The sequence below is a fragment of the Lissotriton helveticus genome, chromosome 7, assembly GCF_964261635.1.
Source record: "Lissotriton helveticus chromosome 7, aLisHel1.1, whole genome shotgun sequence".
Lineage (NCBI taxonomy): Eukaryota > Metazoa > Chordata > Amphibia > Caudata > Salamandridae > Lissotriton > Lissotriton helveticus.
The window spans coordinates 1,098,653,030-1,098,672,085 of record NC_136068.1 but is presented as its reverse complement, the minus strand read 5'-3'; the positions used below and the strand labels follow the sequence as shown (position 1 = coordinate 1,098,672,085).

The following is a 19,056-nucleotide window of genomic DNA, read 5'->3' as shown; positions in this document are numbered from 1 at the left end:
AGAAAGTAACACTTTGTTGTTTTTATGTGTGGGTGGTAAGGGGAGAGTGAATACGCCCAAGGCAACTAAGTAACAGCAGCACTTTCAACAACCAGCCAGCTAGGGACCACCCATCTCTCACCCCTACAGCAGTAAGAGTTATGATGTATCCCTCATCTGTTTTTAATACCAAGGGTAAAGCCACTGTAATTACCCACTTCACTAGTTTTTTTTTATTTCAGGGGACTTCAAACTCAGAAGTGCCAGGGCTATTGTTCTAAATACTCTTACTATGACACATCAAATACTGCTAATACGTTGCAAAAACATGTGGTCAAGCAGATCAGAGTGGGTGAACAGAGGAGGAAATGTCCAGACATATGGGAGTCAATCACAATATTAATCAAGGAGGCTGTACTTGCAGCAGCTGAATAGTCTTTCTTGCTTAATTGGGCATTTCTAAACAGTATGATTCGTGCAGTTGAAACAGCTGGAATGTATATTTCAAACGCCTCGATTGTTCTTTCAAAAATATGTAAACACTCTCATAGATCGGGGTATGAAAATCTTTCTTGAACAGGCTGATGAGCTAGATGTTTGGTAATTATCAAGTAGTTCTGCTATACGGCAAACTTTCTTAGTCATTTCAGCTACAACAGGTTCACGATCAGCTTGAGCCTCGTGATAGACAGGAGTAGCAAAGAGTTCACATCTTCCACAGGATCTGAAGATTTGACAAGTTTGCATTAGCCTATTGTTACCGACTCATTGTTCTGACAAGGAAAAGGCCCGTTAACCTAGCCCAGCCTACTATATAATCCTGAATGTACTATAATAAGTGCATAAACACACAAGGTTAGTGTAGAACAAAAGTCCCCCTACCAATATATATATATATATATATATATATATATATATATATATATATATATATATATATATATATATATATATGAAAAATCAATATTAACGCGCTCTCAGAAGACAGGATAGCCACACAGTGTCGGTTTATTGCTGTTACGCATTTCGGAAGTCCTTGCTCCCTTGCTCACACAACAATACCACAGCATTCCACCAGTTACATACACAAAGTGTAATGGCCATCAAAACAGGACTGCACAATTCAGTTTTGGCAGACATCTTAGAAGGGGTTATTTTCACACATTTTCCTTATTCTAGATGCCATATTTTTATAAGCAACTCTTAATTCGATGTAAAAATACATTATAGTCATTTTTTTGTGTTTTACTCTCGCCACAGTGGCATAATCTGCTGTTCTGTTTAGTTACCCTTTCTTTCTTTCACCAAGTGGCTATATAAGGGTCAATTGTCTCTGGTGGTTTTGCTGTTAAAAACATAAAGTGAAAAAAACGTGAACTAAAGTGAATAAATTTGTAACGTTACAAAGTGACGTGATCTCTTATTCTATCTTGTTACTGGTTCTTCCAGGTGACAGGTTTCAAATTGCTCGTGAAGTGCACGTGATATCTACTCTGAGCTCCCTGATGTCACCTGTTAGAGTAAAGAACATTTTCTGCAGGAATATGTAGGAAAACTCCCGTCATATGTCAAAGACACTCAGGACTTCCTGAATAAAATCAATGACTTACAGTGGAAACCAGAATACATGTTGATGACAATGGATGTGAATGCATTGTATACCATAATTGACCATAAACAGGGAATTGATGCATGTATGTACTATTTAAAAGAGCGCAACATAATGTACCTGGAACACACAAAAATGATAGGTGACATGATAAGAATATGCCTTGAAAATAATGTATTTATGTTTAATGGTGAATTATACAAACAGACCACAGGGACATGTATGGGTAAAAATTTCGCGCCGAGCTTCGCGAATTTGTTCCTTGGAAAATGGGAAGAAGAAATCAAAACAGATCCCCGATATAGGCAGGCGTTTGAAAAAGTCAAAGTCTGGCTAAGGTATATAGATGACCTGTTTGTGGTGTGGAGTGGCAATGATGTAGAAGCTGAAGAATTTGTAGAACAGCTTAATGTTAACAGGTATAACATAAAGTTGTCTCACTGTAAAGATAGACATAAGGGTGAGTATCTAGACGTTGAGGTAAGAGCAGAAGGAGACCGACTGACAACAAAATTGTTCCGGAAGGAAACTGCGGGCAATAGTGTCCTCCATGCTCTTAGTAGTCACCCAGACACCCTGAAATGGAGCATCCCCTATGGGGAATTGCTAAGAGCAAGGAGAAATTGCTCCAATACTGATGAGTTCAAGCAAGAAAGCAAAAATATGGTACAGAGATTCAGAGAAAGAGGTTATCCCAAATGGGTTCTGGATAGGGCTTTATCGAGAATGGAAAGCGTCACAAGAGAAAAGACATTAACACCAAAGAAAGTGGAAGAGAAGGAGAATGAAACCACTAGAGTAATCCTCACGTACAATAAGGGGTCGCAATATGTGAGGAAAATGATCTCTAAAAATTGGAATATTTTGAAATGTGACCCTATTGTTGGACCGAGATTGAGTGTGAGACCTGCAATAACATACAGAAAAAGTCGAAGTTTGAGGGACTTGATCACAAGGGGAGATATCACAGAATATAGAGATAGGAATCAGCATAACTTAGAGGGATTCTTCCCATGTGGGCATTGTAAAGCCTGTAGATACAGCTCGATGAGAAAGGAGTTCAAGATCCCTCACGGAACGAATAAAAAGAAAACTATTGGACAATTTTTGACATGCAGCTCAACACATGTGGTATATGTACTTGAGTGTCCATGCCAAAAAAGATATGTGGGGAGTACAACCGTGATGGTGAAGAATAGAGTGATGCAGCACCTAAGGGCTATCACGAACAGGGATCCACAATACCCTGTCGCGAGACATTTCGCCCAATACCACAATTCGAATTGCAATTTACTAACGTATTTTGCAATAGAACAAGTGAACCAGAACCCAAGGGGGGGAAATAGAGAGCTACAACTGCGGAAGAAGGAATCCAAGTGGATTCTTGAATTAGAGACGAGACAACCTAACGGTCATAATGATCATGAGGAGCTAATAGTACATTTGTATGATCCCTAAATCTGACATAACATAATCTCTAGTCAAAATTATGAGATCATCAGTTAACATAACAACTAATGGCTAATATGTCTAAATGTTTATTTGGTCAATGCTTAAAACTGTACATATGTTTTTAACATTTAAGAAGAATTCTAATGGAATTGTATGTTTGTTTTACTCTAACAGGTGACATCAGGGAGCTCAGAGTAGATATCACGTGCACTTCACGAGCAATTTGAAACCTGTCACCTGGAAGAACCAGTAACAAGATAGAATAAGAGATCACGTCACTTTGTAACGTTACAAATTTATTCACTTTAGTTCACGTTTTTTTCACTTTATGTTTTTAACAGCAAAACCACCAGAGACAATTGACCCTTATATAGCCACTTGGTGAAAGAAAGAAAGGGTAACTAAACAGAACAGCAGATTATGCCACTGTGGCGAGAGTAAAACACAAAAAAATGACTATAATGTATTTTTACATCGAATTAAGAGTTGCTTAAAAAAATATGGCATCTAGAATAAGGAAAATGTGTGAAAATAACCCCTTCTAAGATGTCTGCCAAAACTGAATTGTGCAGTCCTGTTTTGATGGCCATTACACTTTGTGTATGTAACTGGTGGAATGCTGTGGTATTGTTGTGTGAGCAAGGGAGCAAGGACTTCCGAAACGCGTAACAGCAATAAACCGACACTGTGTGGCTATCCTGTCTTCTGAGAGCGCGTTATTATTGATTTTTCATGGAAAGAAAATTTCTGGCAGGGCTCTGCCAGTTTTGACGCGCCACCAGACCACGGGCGGTTCCCCTCGAAAAACGAGCCGCAAGGAATTGAAGCATATATATATATATATATATATATATATATATATATATATATATATATATATATATATATATATATACACACTCTAGCTTTATGACTTTAGTGTTATTATAATAAAGGAAACTCTTTGGAAACAATACAACAAGTTTATGTATTTTTAATTGTGTGGGGAAGTGTGGCTCAATGGTGTGTGGAGAAGTGTGGCTCAATGGTTAGAGCAGGCAGACCTCGATGCAGAGCTCTGATCAGGGACCAGGGTTCGATTCCCGCCTCGGCTGGTCTCGGGCTCATTAATTCCCCTGACCGGATATTTTCGCCTCAGTGCCTATTCTGATCATGGGTCCCGCGCTGCAACTCTGGGCAATAGCTTGCTTAGTCTCCACAAAGGCCCCCACAACGCGAGGGATGCCTGGTCTGCACAATGGGGGTGCCCAGAAATGGACACTTCACAGGGAAAGCCAGGAAGGGTTCCCTTGCGTTATTCGTACAAGCGCCGGGAAACCCACTGCGGGTAGCTGTGCGCTATACAAGTACAAAAACATTTACATTTAATTCCCAGACATACCTTGACATGTTCATTCCTTTAGATAACTTCATGCAGTCAACATTTGTTTCTCCTCCTTAAGTGGCTGGCATGCAAGCCGGAGGCTTTCTCAAGGCTATATGTTAATGAGCATAAAGTATTTGTGAGTCTTTGAATGCATATAATTGACCCTCTATAATCCTGTAAGGACTCCAATATAGCGGTCGGGGGAAACATTCCCTTACTGAACACTACGTCTCTGTGATCCTGTGCGAATCCTATCATTCCAATGCGCTCAAGGGACTCCACCCTTGTGCTAATATGTGCCACCCTCCTTCCCTTTTTTTATGTCATTTAGGTTATTTGTATTACAAACACACAACACAATTGCCTGTCTCAGGGTATAGCGTGCATTGACAGCTTGTTGATCTAACACATCTAATAGTGAAATAGTATTCTCACTGGGTGAAACAAAGCCCTCACGACAGGGGTAAAAGGCCTGTTGTCTGAATATCTGTTGTCGCTGTCCCTCAGAAAGGAGATCTTGGTCTCTTGTTTTTGGTGGAAAGAAAGCTTTTGAGGAATTGTCTAGAGACTTGCATACTAAAGCATGCCACCACTATATAAGGGAGTGGATGTAAAAAGGCAAGGAGGGCCAAGGGATCGGTTTGGGATGTTATGGGTGACTTTGCTTCAGACCTGTAAATACATTTAATGAAAAAGTGACTGACTTTCTGTTATATCCTACATAATTATTTACCATGTATTCCAGCCTTGCTGCCACTAGCTGCTCAGCCAGAGTGTGTCTTGCTTTCAGAATGTTGGTGTGCCTGTGATGCGTGGAATGCCTGGGTGACTGAGTGGGGTGAATGTGGCAGTTGAAGATGGGCTGAGCAGCTAGGGAGGCTGCTCCTGGTGGGGCTGGTTCCACACTAGGCTGGCTGGAGTACAGAGATGTTATTACCCTGACTGAAGACTGAATAAACTAGTCTTGATTACATCCTGGCTCCTGGTATTCTTTCATTAAGGATACAACACTTTCATTTAGCATCGGAACAGAACAGTGCAGTCTTCGAAGCACCTGGGTGAAAGGGTCTCTTTATGCTAGGCCTGCTTTGCGCGCTGTTCAAGTGCATTGCACAATATGTTGCTAATGAGAGCTTGAGACTGGATTACCCCATGCAAATTCGCTCACTCACCGGTCTCCTGTGTAGGTTTGCAAGGCCATTACTTGTTCACGGAATGACTTTAATAGAAACATGATAGTTCGCTTTAACCCCCGTAATCGTAAATTTGACACCTATCCTACTCTGAAGTTATGAACAGCAGACTGACGACATCAACATTAGCTTGAGAACGGCAAGTTGATGACAACTTGTACTGTGTGTTACCTTCTCTTTGCCGACACTCTTTCTGGGCGTAACTGTGAAGGATGGAGGCTCCATTGCAACCTCGCCAAACTCTACCCGGTCTACGAAACAGACAAAAAGCAACAGCTTTACCATATATTTGCAGTAGTGTGACCCATGAAAACATTATAAAAAACTCGGGACTCCATTTTGACCTTTGCAAAGGGAGGAGGAGACCAACTGCAGGGCAGAGGTCTTGGTATCCCCAATCCAAAGGCAACATCCCAGTTTACGCTAACACCCCAACCAGTAGATCACCTAACACCCACCGTCTTAGCATGCAATGGAGGTACCCACCTCCTACTAATAACATGGCATACTATGAAGAAAGGCTAGCAGTGGAGCTCACCAACACTCCCCTTTCTACTGTGTCCCTCTTCCAGAGACAAAGGGATTCCCTCCCGCAGCCTAGAATGATAGAATCTGTAATGCTAGCTAGAGACCACTCGCCCCCATGCAACACAGGCACCACAGAAACCCACAGTTACCTTACAATGTCAAACAACCGAGACAAAAGGGAAAGGTGATTGAGGGACACTGGTCGTTCACCAGGATCACCTGGCACATGTGGCAAGAATAGATCAAGCTCCTTCTGAGCAGGTAGGATGATAACCCGAGCAGTGTAGAGATACATAAGACTATACATTGAAAAATCCCATGTCCCCTTATGCTCATCTAGAAAAGTGGTAGCTACAATCAGTTTTAAAAACCCATAAAGTAAGCCCACCCAGAAACAGGAACCTTACCTCGAAACATCTCCTTCTCCAGTTGATCTACTTTCTTTTCTGCTTTTTTCTTTAATACCTTCACCTTTCTGCGTCTGTCAAATCTGTACAAAGGAGATAAATGAAGCTGTAAAGACCAGATATAGCAGCAGAAGGTACAACACATTATTCATAACTGCAGATAATTTTCCAACCACCACAAAAGTGGAGCAATTCTGCGCTCCGCCTGCTTCTTTTCTCAGCTTTCTCTTAATTTTGTATATTATTTAAACCTGAAAGAATATAAGTGGGCATTGGTGCTTAGCTGGTTTTCAGTCACAATGGTGAAACGTTATGAATTCCCACCACTCCAAGCCTTATCACCCTATCACCACATCAAAGCAACTTAGACTGCGTAACTGTAGAGACATACTCTTTTATTTTCGGCTTCTCTTGCTTGGTCTCGCCAGCCAACTCTACTTCCTTTTCAGGCTCACGATCAGGCTGATTATTTGTCAGGAACATGACGTGGTTTGCAACACTAGCCATGCGTTGCATGTAATTGTAAGTAGTCTCTTTCTTTTGTCTCTTGAACTTTGGCACCGGGATATCCAGTGGGGCGTTAGGTGCCTTGGGCTCCTGCAGTCTTTGCTTAGAATTGTTGCCTGAGGAAGCTGGAAAATAAACAAAAAACATGTCAGACCATCATTTATCATATCAGATGTTTTAAATTTAGACACAAAATAGATCACTCAGAACAATTTGTTTAGCGGAAGCGGCACTTTCATGAAATCACATTTTAGGTATCCTAATTGCTTATTTACTTACATTGTGAGCCTATTACCAAAAGCTATTTTACATAAATCTGAGATAGTATTGGGGAGGGAGCTTCATCGCATTCCACAGAAAGCAATCTGCTGATGGGTAGAGAGGGTAAGGTTCTTTTCAGAGCACTAGCATAAGAGGTTCCTCTGAAAGGGACCAAGGAGGCCTTCTTTTGTTCAAACAAAAACAATGGCTCAGTCCTTGCCAGGCCTCTGAGGAAGTCACCGAGCTCATCCTGCTGGAAGATTTCAACTTGATTTAGTACCACCAGATGCAAGTGATGACCCACGGAGAATACCAGAGAATCTTCAGACTGGTGTTGCCTTTATCTAGCCTACCAGTTTATTAATATTAATTATACTGCAAATTTCCGGTTCACGTCTACAGTATACTCACTCAGCCCTAATCATCGTTCGCAATGTTTTACTAATGCACATAGCATAACTAAAATTAGGATTAATAAGACCTCAGAACTACGCAAACTGTCAATTCTGCCCGTTACTTTTAGTATTCTACATCACATCTGTGTTTCCTGACAGGTGCATTCATAACTTGCACCTGGTTGATAAGTACTCACCTCTATGTGATGAAGAAATTAACATTTCAACTGACATCACATTCATTGACCCGAGTACCTTGGACTGACATGTACCCATCAATAAAACAACAAAATGTACGACAGGTTATTGCTTTTGACCACATCTCCTAATTGTTGATCTTTGAATGGCGTTAGTTGTGAATTTGGAGTCATCCTATTTTCATAGTCGACTAGCTTAACAGCACATACCTGTTTTTAATCAGAAAAAACTAAAATAAGACTTTGATGTTGGTTTGATCTGTGCTTCAATATTGAAACATACTCAGACCCTCATCTGAACAAGCCATAACAGACGTGGGACATTACCTTTACATAATTATTGATCAATTGCTAGTAAACTATTGGAAGTTGAGCTTCAAAACCATTCCTTATGACTTAAAGGGATGTTAATAGATCACTTTATTCAACTGGTGTCTATGTAACATACTCCTTTCTAAACCCAATGGAGAATGTGTTTCACTACTGTAGTTGCCATGAAAATTCAGAAAAATGGTACTAAAGGGACCGTCTTCGCATATTTTAGGATTAGGTTATTTTATGTTGTCTTGAAGCACTCTAGAATAGGCTGCACGGTTCCTGGAGCTAGCCCTGTTCAGTGTTCAATAATTGTTTATTTTTTTCAGAACAACAATCCAATCGCATCTATCTATCACTAATACAAGCAGTTATTGGGTAATGCACATATTTCTGCCTCTAGCTGGTATTACAAATGCATTCTTTGGTGGTAAGTGATGGGATGAGGTTTAGTGTGATATGTTGATAAATGGCATGGCGATCTGTGGGGCTGTGAGATGGTATGATCAGCAGTTTCATAGAATGGTCTGATATTAGTGAGTTGTGGTTTGATGTGGTGTGGTGTATGGTGTGAAGGGACACATCGTACTGCAAAGAAATGTGTGCTGATAAGCAGCTTGCAGATCATAATAATTGAATTAGACAACCTAACTAAATTAAGTAGACATTAGGTTGCAATATAGAAAAAGGGTTTCTAAAGAATATGCAAAATCCTGAGATTAAACTCACAAGATGCAAGGAAATACATTAAAAGGAAAAACTAAATGAGTACAAGCATTGGCAAAGGCCATAGCTCTAGCTTCAATGCTGTAACTTGCGCATAAACATGTAGACGCACAATGTACATTTGTGCAAGCCTGCCCCTGCATGCAATGAAATATTATAAAGACTAACCTGGTGATGTTACCTTTAGATCTTCGTTTCATTTAAAGATTAAAGGAGCACTACACTGCATTTATTACAGTCCTGATTTCATATATAGGTGAAATTTAAGATCAAATAACACGGTCTTCATTATAGCCCTTCGTTTCTATGGCATATTATAGAAATACAACGGCTTCCTTCTCACCAACTTAAACGAGCATTGAAAATGCCAATAGGTTTCGCCTTTGGGACTTATTGGCTCTGACAAGGGTTTTAGCCATGCTGCACAGCATCCAGGTGCTGGGCCACATGGTTAAAATATTTAAAATTAAGTATCAAAAGAAAAGTGAGGAAAAATAGGAGCAGCACGTTCCTCTCCCCTGGGTAAATCGGGCTCAATCAAAAAGTACGGCTCATGCAAACATCATAAACAAAACAAAATCCTTCTCAAGGGGACCCTAGAGATAGTTTTAACTTCTGAATCACCTCACTTTGCACAAAAAAACAACAGCTCCATGGTAATTCTGGCATCGAAGCACACCCAGGATGCACTAGGCATCCTGAGTGGCAATCTGATGATGAAGCATGCCACCAACTAGGTTGGTGGTTGAGGGTTCGTCTAAAAAACCGAATGTTTTTCCTCACACAAAGCAGTAATTTGACGAACAAATTATGTTTGCATGAGCCCATTCTTTTTGATTGAGACTAAAGAATTCAAAAACAACAAAAAAATAAGCTTATGAAACAGCTACGTGTTTTTTTTTCTTTCAGTTACCCATCCTAGTTGGATCAGTACCTAAAAAACAAAAAAACTTTTTTTTATTTTATATAAGAGTGGGGGGGAAGCACCACCGAGTCACAGACAAGGGATACAAGTAACATGGGGCACGGGTGGTGAGAAGAGTTTTCAAAGCAGGTGGGGGAAGCAACTTGGGGCGCAGAAGAGCTACGAGGGGCGGAAGCACGGGTGGGGTAAAGCAACACAGGGGCACTGGTAGTGGGATCAAACAGGTGAAAGAGCAAATTGAGTTGTTGGATAGTAAGCACACAGGCGACAGAGCAACACAGGGGAAGTGAGGGAGAAGCACACAGGCAAGAGGAACACCGAATGTGGCAGAGGGGTGAGGGAATCGCTCAAGGAACACATTGAAGAAAACAATCTCGTAGAGTACTTAAACAAAATGAAAAAATAGCACCCAAAAAACAAGCAGAGGAAGTACAGAGTAATGCGTCCATGATCCAAGGGCAGGACCAACAAAGAATAGGAAAGAAAGCGCACACTGCAGACAAATGGGAAGCAAGCAAATTACAGTGGTAATGAAACCAAGCAATGGTAAGTAATTGGTGGGCTCTAAACTCTCGCAATAGACAGCACACTTGCTGGAGAGACTTAAAAATGAGGAGGAGCCACCAAGGGCTCACGTTTTTATCATACATTTTTGTTTTAAATCAACAAATAAATACAAATTAAATGCCCCTTCTAGCAATTCGGAAAAGCCGCCTGGAGCGGACCAAAAAATATAAGCCCTGCGTTGTGAATGCTATCTCTGCCTTATCCCGAGATCAAACATAATGAAGTAATATGTTTTTGTATTGGAGTTAGACTTATGGACAAAAGTCGCAAAAATAAGATAAGGATAATTAAACAAAAATATATATTTTTTTCTTTTTAAAGTGTAGGTAGTTCTCGCCTATCACAGCTATTGGCATTGCCAATTATTTGTAGCCGTGCAGTACATAAGCATGGATAAAAATAATTTGAAAACAAAAATCCAGAACTATTGCGTTTGAAAAAATGAATTAAAAAAAATGCGATGGCCTTGCCATGAGGCCCTTTTCTCATTATTTTTAGCTGTGTGTTCCCCCACCCCACTCGCCTGTCCTCTCCTCCCACAGGTGTCCTACTCTACTACCCTCCTTCTGTGTTGCCTTGGACCTCAACCCACTTCCCAAATATACAGGTGACTGGGTTGAGGAATGAGGCAACATGGAGGGACGACAAGAGAGGGGGTGGAGGAGCACACAGACAATGGAGGGTTGGTGGGAAGGGCCAAAGGAGCAACAGAATGTGGGTGTGAGGGTCTGGGGTAGACACACATGCTACAGGGTGTGGGTGGGAAGGGCTGGGACACGCACACGGACAACAGAGGGTGAGCAGGAGGGACTGAGGGAATCACACGGACAATGTAGGTTGGGTGGGAGTGGAATGGGGGAAGAACACGGGGGCGGGGGAGAGTACCTGAAGAAGACACCTGTAAAAACACACACATTTGTAGAAACAGTTTCTAAAAAAAGCCAGAGGTGGAAGGTGACACAGTAAGTGGTTTGTCTCTTCCCTAGAGCATGAATGCAAGAGCAATGGCAACAATGGACGGGCTCTAATGTTGTGTAAGCTAAGTCTCTGTCTTGGCGCTACAAGGTTTACTTTCCCATCCACAAATACCCGAACTTAGTTCAGTCCAACAACGTTTGAATGTATAAAGAACAGATTATTGTAGACCCACACAAACCCATTCAATATAGCTGATGTGGTGTCTGTGCCTTCTGGGTTACTAAAAGGGGGTCAGGGACACAGTAGTAATTCAAACCCAATTTTGTGTTTTAAAATATCACACACAAGTACTGCACTCAGAAAGGGCACTTAATATTTAAAAGTGCATTATATCAACAGTCTCACACTGTTGCTTAGCACATGCAATGATCCTTCTATCTAAATGGCCACTTAATGATCCTTATATACTATTGACCACAGATCTTAACTGACATGAGGAATGTTTGAGGAATTTCTGACATAACCTCTGTGCATCAATAGACTAGTCTTAGACACATTAGTATAAACAAATATGGTAAATATATGTCAATTCAGACTGCACCGTGTAGGTTATTAGCTGACCTTGAAATATAGATAACAAGATGCCTGTTTCTGAGTAGTGTACCATTAGCTGTAGTATCGATGTCATTGTCTGGGTTACTTGACACCTTAACAAGTTCTTGGAAAGATAAGGACAGACAGCATCTACATCAAAGGTGCACATGTTGATGACCAGGCAGAACATGGAGTCTCGGCTTGCTAAAATGGAGTCTGACCTTAGGATCTTTTTGTCACTGAGTCCACTGTAAGATAACAAAATGGCTCACAACAGAAAGGAGCTGTTCGTGGCGAGACGTAAAAAAAGATTCCTTATGAAAGCGATTTAACAATGCCATTAAGAATTTAATGGGTAATGATTTCAAGTACATCTTTTAAATGTAAAATACTGAAATATTTTATTGGTACTTATAGGTGTCTAGGAATTTCCTTCAGGCAATTAGGCATGCTGTAATCAGAAGTCTTAGTTTTCAGTATGTGTTTTGATTATTTTAATTGTATCTTTTATACCTGAACACTATGGAGTTACATTGCCTGATGTAGTGTGATGGGGTGTGAGATTGTGTTGCGTAGCGGAGTATTGTGGATGTATCCAGGTGTGGTGTGAAATGGTCTTGTATGTTACGGTATAGTGTGATATAGTCTAGTATACAGTGGTAGTGTTACGCTATGGTATGCAATGTGAAATAGTGCCGCATATTGTAATATCAAGTGGCATGGCGTTGAGTTGGATGATGAAATGCAGTTTGTGAGGTAGCTCTATACCTGATAAGCCTGTGTGGCTTGTGTAACGATGATCAATCTGAAGTGGCAATAAAAGAACATGATTCAGGAATATACAAAACTCTATAAATATCTGATTACATTAATATGTAAATGCTGTGCAGATGTATGTATGTTATTATGAAGTGTGGTACGGTGTTTGACGAGATGTGAATGGTACCGTGTGCTGTTGGATGGTGTGATATGGAATGGTATTCTGTGGTATTATATGGTGTGAGCTAATATTGAGAGTGGTAGTATAGTTCAATGTGGTACTCTGAAACATGACGAGATAGATCATGTGACAAGGGGTAGAAAAAGGTGATTAGGAAAGCAAAGTAGAGTAGCTAGCAGATGGCAGAGCAAGTTGAATATTTCCTACACTAAGCCATGAGGTCATATCCATGCCTTAGATTTAAATTCCCATTCCACCTTCCATCATTCACTAAGTCAGAAAATTGAGTATTATAGAAATGTTTCTTAATTACTTCCCGTATAAACTGCTAATGTGTGGTTTGCAGCACTATATATAGGAAGTTGTGTGGTGTAAAGCAAAGCGTTTTTGATGAGGCATGAGGAAGAATGATGTGGTATACTGTAGTAATGAATAGCATGAGAGCTACTATGGCATGATGTTGCGTTTGCCGATGCAATGTTTATGGGTGACTTTATAGTGTTGAATTGTATGATGTGGTGTACTCTGTGTTATTTGTGTTGTGGCATTGTACTCTGTAGAAATGCAATGACCACAATTTAAAAAAGGATCTTTAAGTAGATATGAAGTCTTAGAAAACAAAGTACCTCTTAACAAGGACACCACACTCATGCAGTCAATAGCACTAGCTGCGATTAACAAGATGCTAATGCTTTTGCTTTCCCAGGAAAAGCAATTTTTTTTAAATATACTGGTTTAATTAATTTTCTATTGTTCACATTACCGCAATAAAGCATTAGCATTTTGTCTGTACTCTACATAGAACAGCTAGGCCTGCCACAGTGAAAATAGCTTTTGGGAGCTAGTCCGTCAAGTAATTTATTTAGACTGTGGTCAATAAACATTACCATAAATACATTCTAAAATCATAAATTAGATGAAAGCAGTTAAAAGAACAAATTTAACAATACACATACAGCAATGCAAGAGATAGTAGCCCATTTAAAATCTCCCGTATCGCATTTAAAAATCTCCCAATTGCACATACATTTAAAAATCAGATATTTACCAGCAAGCAAAGGGCTTTGTCCCAATTGACGATTACATAAGTGATGAAAATATATATATATTTTTTAACGCTTTCTATTCACCTAAGAACCATGAACAATCCAATAAAACATGCCCAGTTATATTTTGAGTTCAACCCACATGTGCACATGCCCTGTTCATCTCTTATTTCTACTTTGATCTTCAAATCTGCGTGACATGGGTTTATCCTGATCGGAATTTTAAAACATCAGTCGCCAGTCGCTGTAAGGACATGTTATCAATACATTTCTCCTACTTTAAGATACCATGCACCCTGACTTGTGGGCTACAAGGCCTACATAGGAGTAACATATATATTTTTAAAAGAAGATTTCCATCTGTCAAAAGATTGAATTGCAGTTTTTGCAATTCAGTGTCAGGACCGGAGGCTTCGGATTATGCTTTTCCTTTCTTCGCTCTTTATTTTCACAAATTTCACAGCAGCCCCGAAAAGCTCAACAAATGCTTATATATACCAAAACAAGGTAAAGAAAGCATTAAACAGTAAAACACACAGATTTGTAGTGTCCAACAAACTACCACTCCCATCATTCCATATGAGTAGAGTCCAATACTAGTCCCTCAACAGTGTCTATTACATGTAGATAGGTCCTCCATCTTGAGTCCTCTTCCTCTTTCTTCGCTGCTTCGCAGTCAGTAAGTGCCTTTTTTCTGTTTCTCCTGTGATGTATTCTGGCATTGTCAATTTCGATTCCTAGCGAGTATTGCGCTAAAGGTGGGCTCTGTGTGGGGTTATTGCTTATGATTTATTTGTTTTTGCCCCCACAGAGTCCCTTTTTTAATCGTGGGAGCGTTCCGTCGCTCCTCACGCGATTCTCCTGTGTTTTGGTGGCCTGTGCGGCCACTAGGGGGTGCTGCGTCATTTCGTTGCTCCTCAGCGCGGGTTTCCTCACATAGAGGAGCCGCGCTGAGGAGCGATTCGCGTCGGAGCCTTGACCCCCGCCGCCTTGCCTTGACCCCCGCCGCCTTACCTTGAACGTCCAGTTATCTGGGTCTGCATTTGCCCATTTTTATTCTTACGCCCCGCGTGGGATCTGTACCGCGGTTATACCGCATTGAGCACCTGCGGGCGGAAAACAACAGTACATTGCGATTTTTACCGCGTTGGGCCTAGCAGAGGTCGCAAAGTGGCCAGGAGCCCTGTGTAGTGTATTTGAGCCGGCGCGCTGGGAGGCGGCTTTGACCCAGTCCTTTGGAGGGTCTGCGCGTTGTGAAGGGGTGCTGCCTTTATTCCGGTTTCCAACCGGACAGAATTCTTTCAGGGCCTCAGGCCTTCACATATCTGGTCTATTGCAGACGGACTTCCTCACCCTTGGTGGGACTTGTGTGTCTTTGTGTTCCCTGTCACCAGGCCCTGCAGTGTAAGTGCTGTCAGCCATGGAGCAAGAGGGGTATTATGAGGAGGAGGAACACCACTATTTGAATGATGATGAGTTCTACAATGCGGTAGACAGCTCCATCTACCGATGTGTCACGGAGATAGTGGGCCCTATAGAGGACCGCCTGTCTGCCCACATTGTAGAAGAGTGCGCGAAGCTGGCGCAGGGTCACGCAGTGGTGCCGGGTGCCGTCCCACCTCCTGGGGGGGAGGAGCCTCCCGCCCCGAAGAAGCCTTGCAGGGAGGGAGCCTCTGCGGGGACGCAGGGTGTGGACAGGGACGCCTTCGAACGCCTGCGCAATGAGTTTTTGGCCAAGGCGACCTCTCCCACCCCTGCGCCACCGTCGGGCCCGGAACCCTCGGTGTCTTTGGGGACGGCTCCCTCTTCGCCTGGGGTGATGTCACCGGCGGACACTGATGATGACGAGGACTCAGTACACTCGTGGAGACCGTCCACCTCGGCCTCCACTTTGCCTCAGGATAGTACGGGGATGCTGGACCCGGATGAGATCATCCATCCGCGGTCCGCGGCCTGGACCCCCGGAGACAAGGTGGCAAAATTCGTGGCGGGACGTCTTCGCAAGCCTCTTGAGAAGGAGGCAAGGAGTTGTCTACGGGGAGAATGTCCCCGGCCTACGTTAGAGGGCAAGGTGGCTATGACGCCCAAACTGGACTCCAAGATGGCCACATTCCTTGCGAAATTTGTAAAGGATCCTCGTAGGGGTATTGACCGCTCCTGGCGTTCCTGCCAGGATAAACTGCTGGACGCTATAGGGCCCATCACTAAAATTCTTGATATGGCGGAAGAGGCGAAGGTGACAGGGGCCACTATCTCGCCTGAAGTCCTGTCGAATTGGGCGCAGAGGGTGGTCATCTTCTTGGGGAACGCCAACTTTGCCCTCTCGACCGAACGGCGGCGGGCACTCCTAATTAAACTGGACCCAAAGTTGGGGGACTTAGCTTCCTCGGAGGCAGGAGTGGTGGCCCAAGGGGGACTCTTCGGAGATCCATTCATTAAAGAACTAGGCAAGTTCGTATCGACCTGTACCTCCCTGGACAAGGCCCAGTCCAGCATTAGGAGAGTCTTCCAACAACGTTTCTCTCGTGGGGCCGGTCGCGGTAGGGGCCTCGCGACCGGCCGAGGCGGTCAGAACTTTACCAAGGGTCAAGGGTCAAGGGTCCGGGCGAGGGCAATACAACACCTCGTCTAACTATAACAACTTTTACCCCACCCGGGGTCAACGCTTCAGAGGCCGAGAAGGCTTCAAGAATAATTCCGGTAACACCAATTCCGGCGGTAAGTGTTATTCCTGCAGAACAGGTGCGCATTGGCGGCTGGCTAGCAGCCTTTTCAGGTGCTTGGCCAGCAATTACGGCGAACGCGTGGGTCTTGCAAACGATCCACGGCTTCCACATAGAGTTTTACGATTGCCCCTATCAATCCAGGCCCCCGCGGCCTATCGTGTTTTCAGAAGCGGATGCACTACTGATCGACGGAGAGGTCTCGGAACTGCTACACAAAGGGGCCATCTGTCGATCAGTTCAACATCCGGCGGGTTTCCTCAGCAACATTTTCCTCGTGGAAAAAACGGACGGTGGCAAGCGGCCGGTTATCAACCTTAAGGAGTTCAACGGATGGTTGGTCTACCGGCACTTCAAGATGGAGGGGATCCATCTTCTTCGGGACGTCCTTCTCCCGAACGATTGGATTGTGCGCCTGGACCTCAAGGACGCGTACTTGGTTGTGCCCATCCATCCTCATCACTGTCGTTTCCTCCAATTCACCTGGAGGGGTCAGGTCTTCGAGTTCACGGCCCTTCCGTTCGGACTTTCCTCTGCCCCATGGTGCTTCACCAAGCTGCTCCATCCGGCGGTGGAATTCCTACGGAGTCAGGGTGTTCGGATGATTGCCTACCTGGACGGTATCCTCTTGATGGCCCAGTGTCCAGAGCAGCTGAGCCTTCAGCTCCAGCAGACAGTTTCCCTGCTTCAGGGGTTGGGGTTTGTCATCAACAAAGACAAGTCTGTCCTCTCTCCCTCACAGAGGGTAGTTTTTCTGGGCTTCGTGGTGGAGTCGCTCAAAGCCTCCTTGAGCCTTCCGTCCCGGAATATGGCCAGGATCAGACATGTGTTACACCAGATGATTGTCAAATCTCACACCTCCCTCCGTCAGATTGCCAGGGTGGTAGGGCTTCTCTTCTCGTCTATCCAGGCAATCTTCCCGGGGCCCCTTCATTACCGCGCTCTCCAGCGTCTCAAGGCGCAGCACCTCAGAAGAGGTATGACTTACGATCAGTTGGTTCCCTTATCCGCGGAAGTGAAGGACGAAATGTCTTGGTGGCTCACTCACATGGAGGCCTGGAACGGGCGTGCGATCTTTGGGTCCGCCCCGGATCTGGTGATAGAATCCGATGCCAGCAGGTCGGGTTGGGGTGCCCGCTGCGGGGATTTCTCCACAGGCGGCACCTGGTCATCAGAAGAGCAAGCTTTGCATATCAATTGTCTGGAGTTACGGGCGGGGTCTTTCGCAGTGCACTGCTGGACCCGGGACTCAGTGTGCTCGTGTGTCCTCCTGCGGATGGACAATGTCTCGGCGGTTCGATACGTCAACCACCTAGGCGGTCCTCGGTCCAGAGCTCTGGCGAATCTGGCGAAAGAGTTTTGGGACTACGGTCTGGCTCATTACATCTCCGTGACAGCGGAGTACCTACCGGGCCGAGCCAACCAAGTAGCGGATTGGCACTCCAGACGTCTGCGGGATTCCAGCCAGTGGAAACTGGACGTCTGGGTGTTCCAGTGGTTGAACAGCCTCTGGGGTCCTTTTTCGGTGGACCTGTTTGCAACCCGCTTGGACCATCAGCTTACTCGATTCTTCAGCTGGAGGCCGGACCCTCTAGCGGAGGCCACGGACGCTTTCCTACAAGACTAGAGTCAGGAAAAAAAGGTATGCGTTCCCTCCTTTTTCGATGGTGGTACGGACGGTGGCCCAACTGCGCCGCCAGAAGGCGGAGCTGGCGGTGATCACGCCAGTTTGGAGGTCTCAAGTTTGGTTTCGGGTTCTTCTGGAACTTTCTTGGGATTTTCTAATCCTACTCCCCCGATTTCTCCGCCTTCTTCTGAATCCGGACGAGGAGTTGCATCTCCTCATAATTCAGGGGTCTCTTCAACTCATGGCATGGCGACTTTCAGGCGACGCTGGTTGCTCCCGGGCCTTTCGAGATCAGCTGAGGACTTCATGTCCAAAGCCTGGGCCGTCAGTACTGCGAAGCGCTACCGTTCCGCCTGGAATAGGTGGGTGCGTTGGTGTCTTCGACGGGACTTGGATCCCATGGTCGCAGGTGTCGTTCCCGTCTTACATTTTTTGGCCGAGTTGGCTTCAGAAGGGCTAGCCTATCGCACCATTAACGCGATACGCTCAGCGATTTCGGCTGCCCATTACCCAGTTGAAGGTTCTCCGGTTGGTGAACACCCCTTTGTCTGTCGACTCCTACGGGGTATACGTCTCTTATTGCCTCCGGAACCACGTTACTCGGTCCTTTGGGACGTTAATGTCGTCTTGAATTTGTTTCTGTCTTGGCAGCCTAATGCCTATCTCTCTTTGAAAGAGTTGTCGGCCAAACTGGCCATGCTGTTGTGTTTGGTTTCTTGCCACAGGGTGTCGGATGTTCGGGCCCTCGATGTCACGGCAAGGGTCTTCTCCCCGGACAGGG

At 44.0% G+C, this 19,056-nt stretch overlaps 1 protein-coding gene across 1 annotated transcript in view; it reads right to left on the bottom strand.

Annotated features, from left to right (window-relative positions):
- The window catches only part of CCDC137 (coiled-coil domain containing 137), an 85,650-nt gene that overhangs the window by 6,729 nt on the left and 59,865 nt on the right, over positions 1-19,056 (bottom strand). The window contains exons 3-5 of the mRNA XM_078654234.1: positions 6,926-7,166; positions 6,535-6,617; positions 5,771-5,850 (exon numbers count right to left, since the gene is read on the bottom strand). Coding sequence (XP_078510360.1) covers positions 5,771-5,850; positions 6,535-6,617; positions 6,926-7,166 — 404 coding nt within the window. The remainder of the gene's footprint in view (positions 1-5,770; positions 5,851-6,534; positions 6,618-6,925; positions 7,167-19,056) is intronic.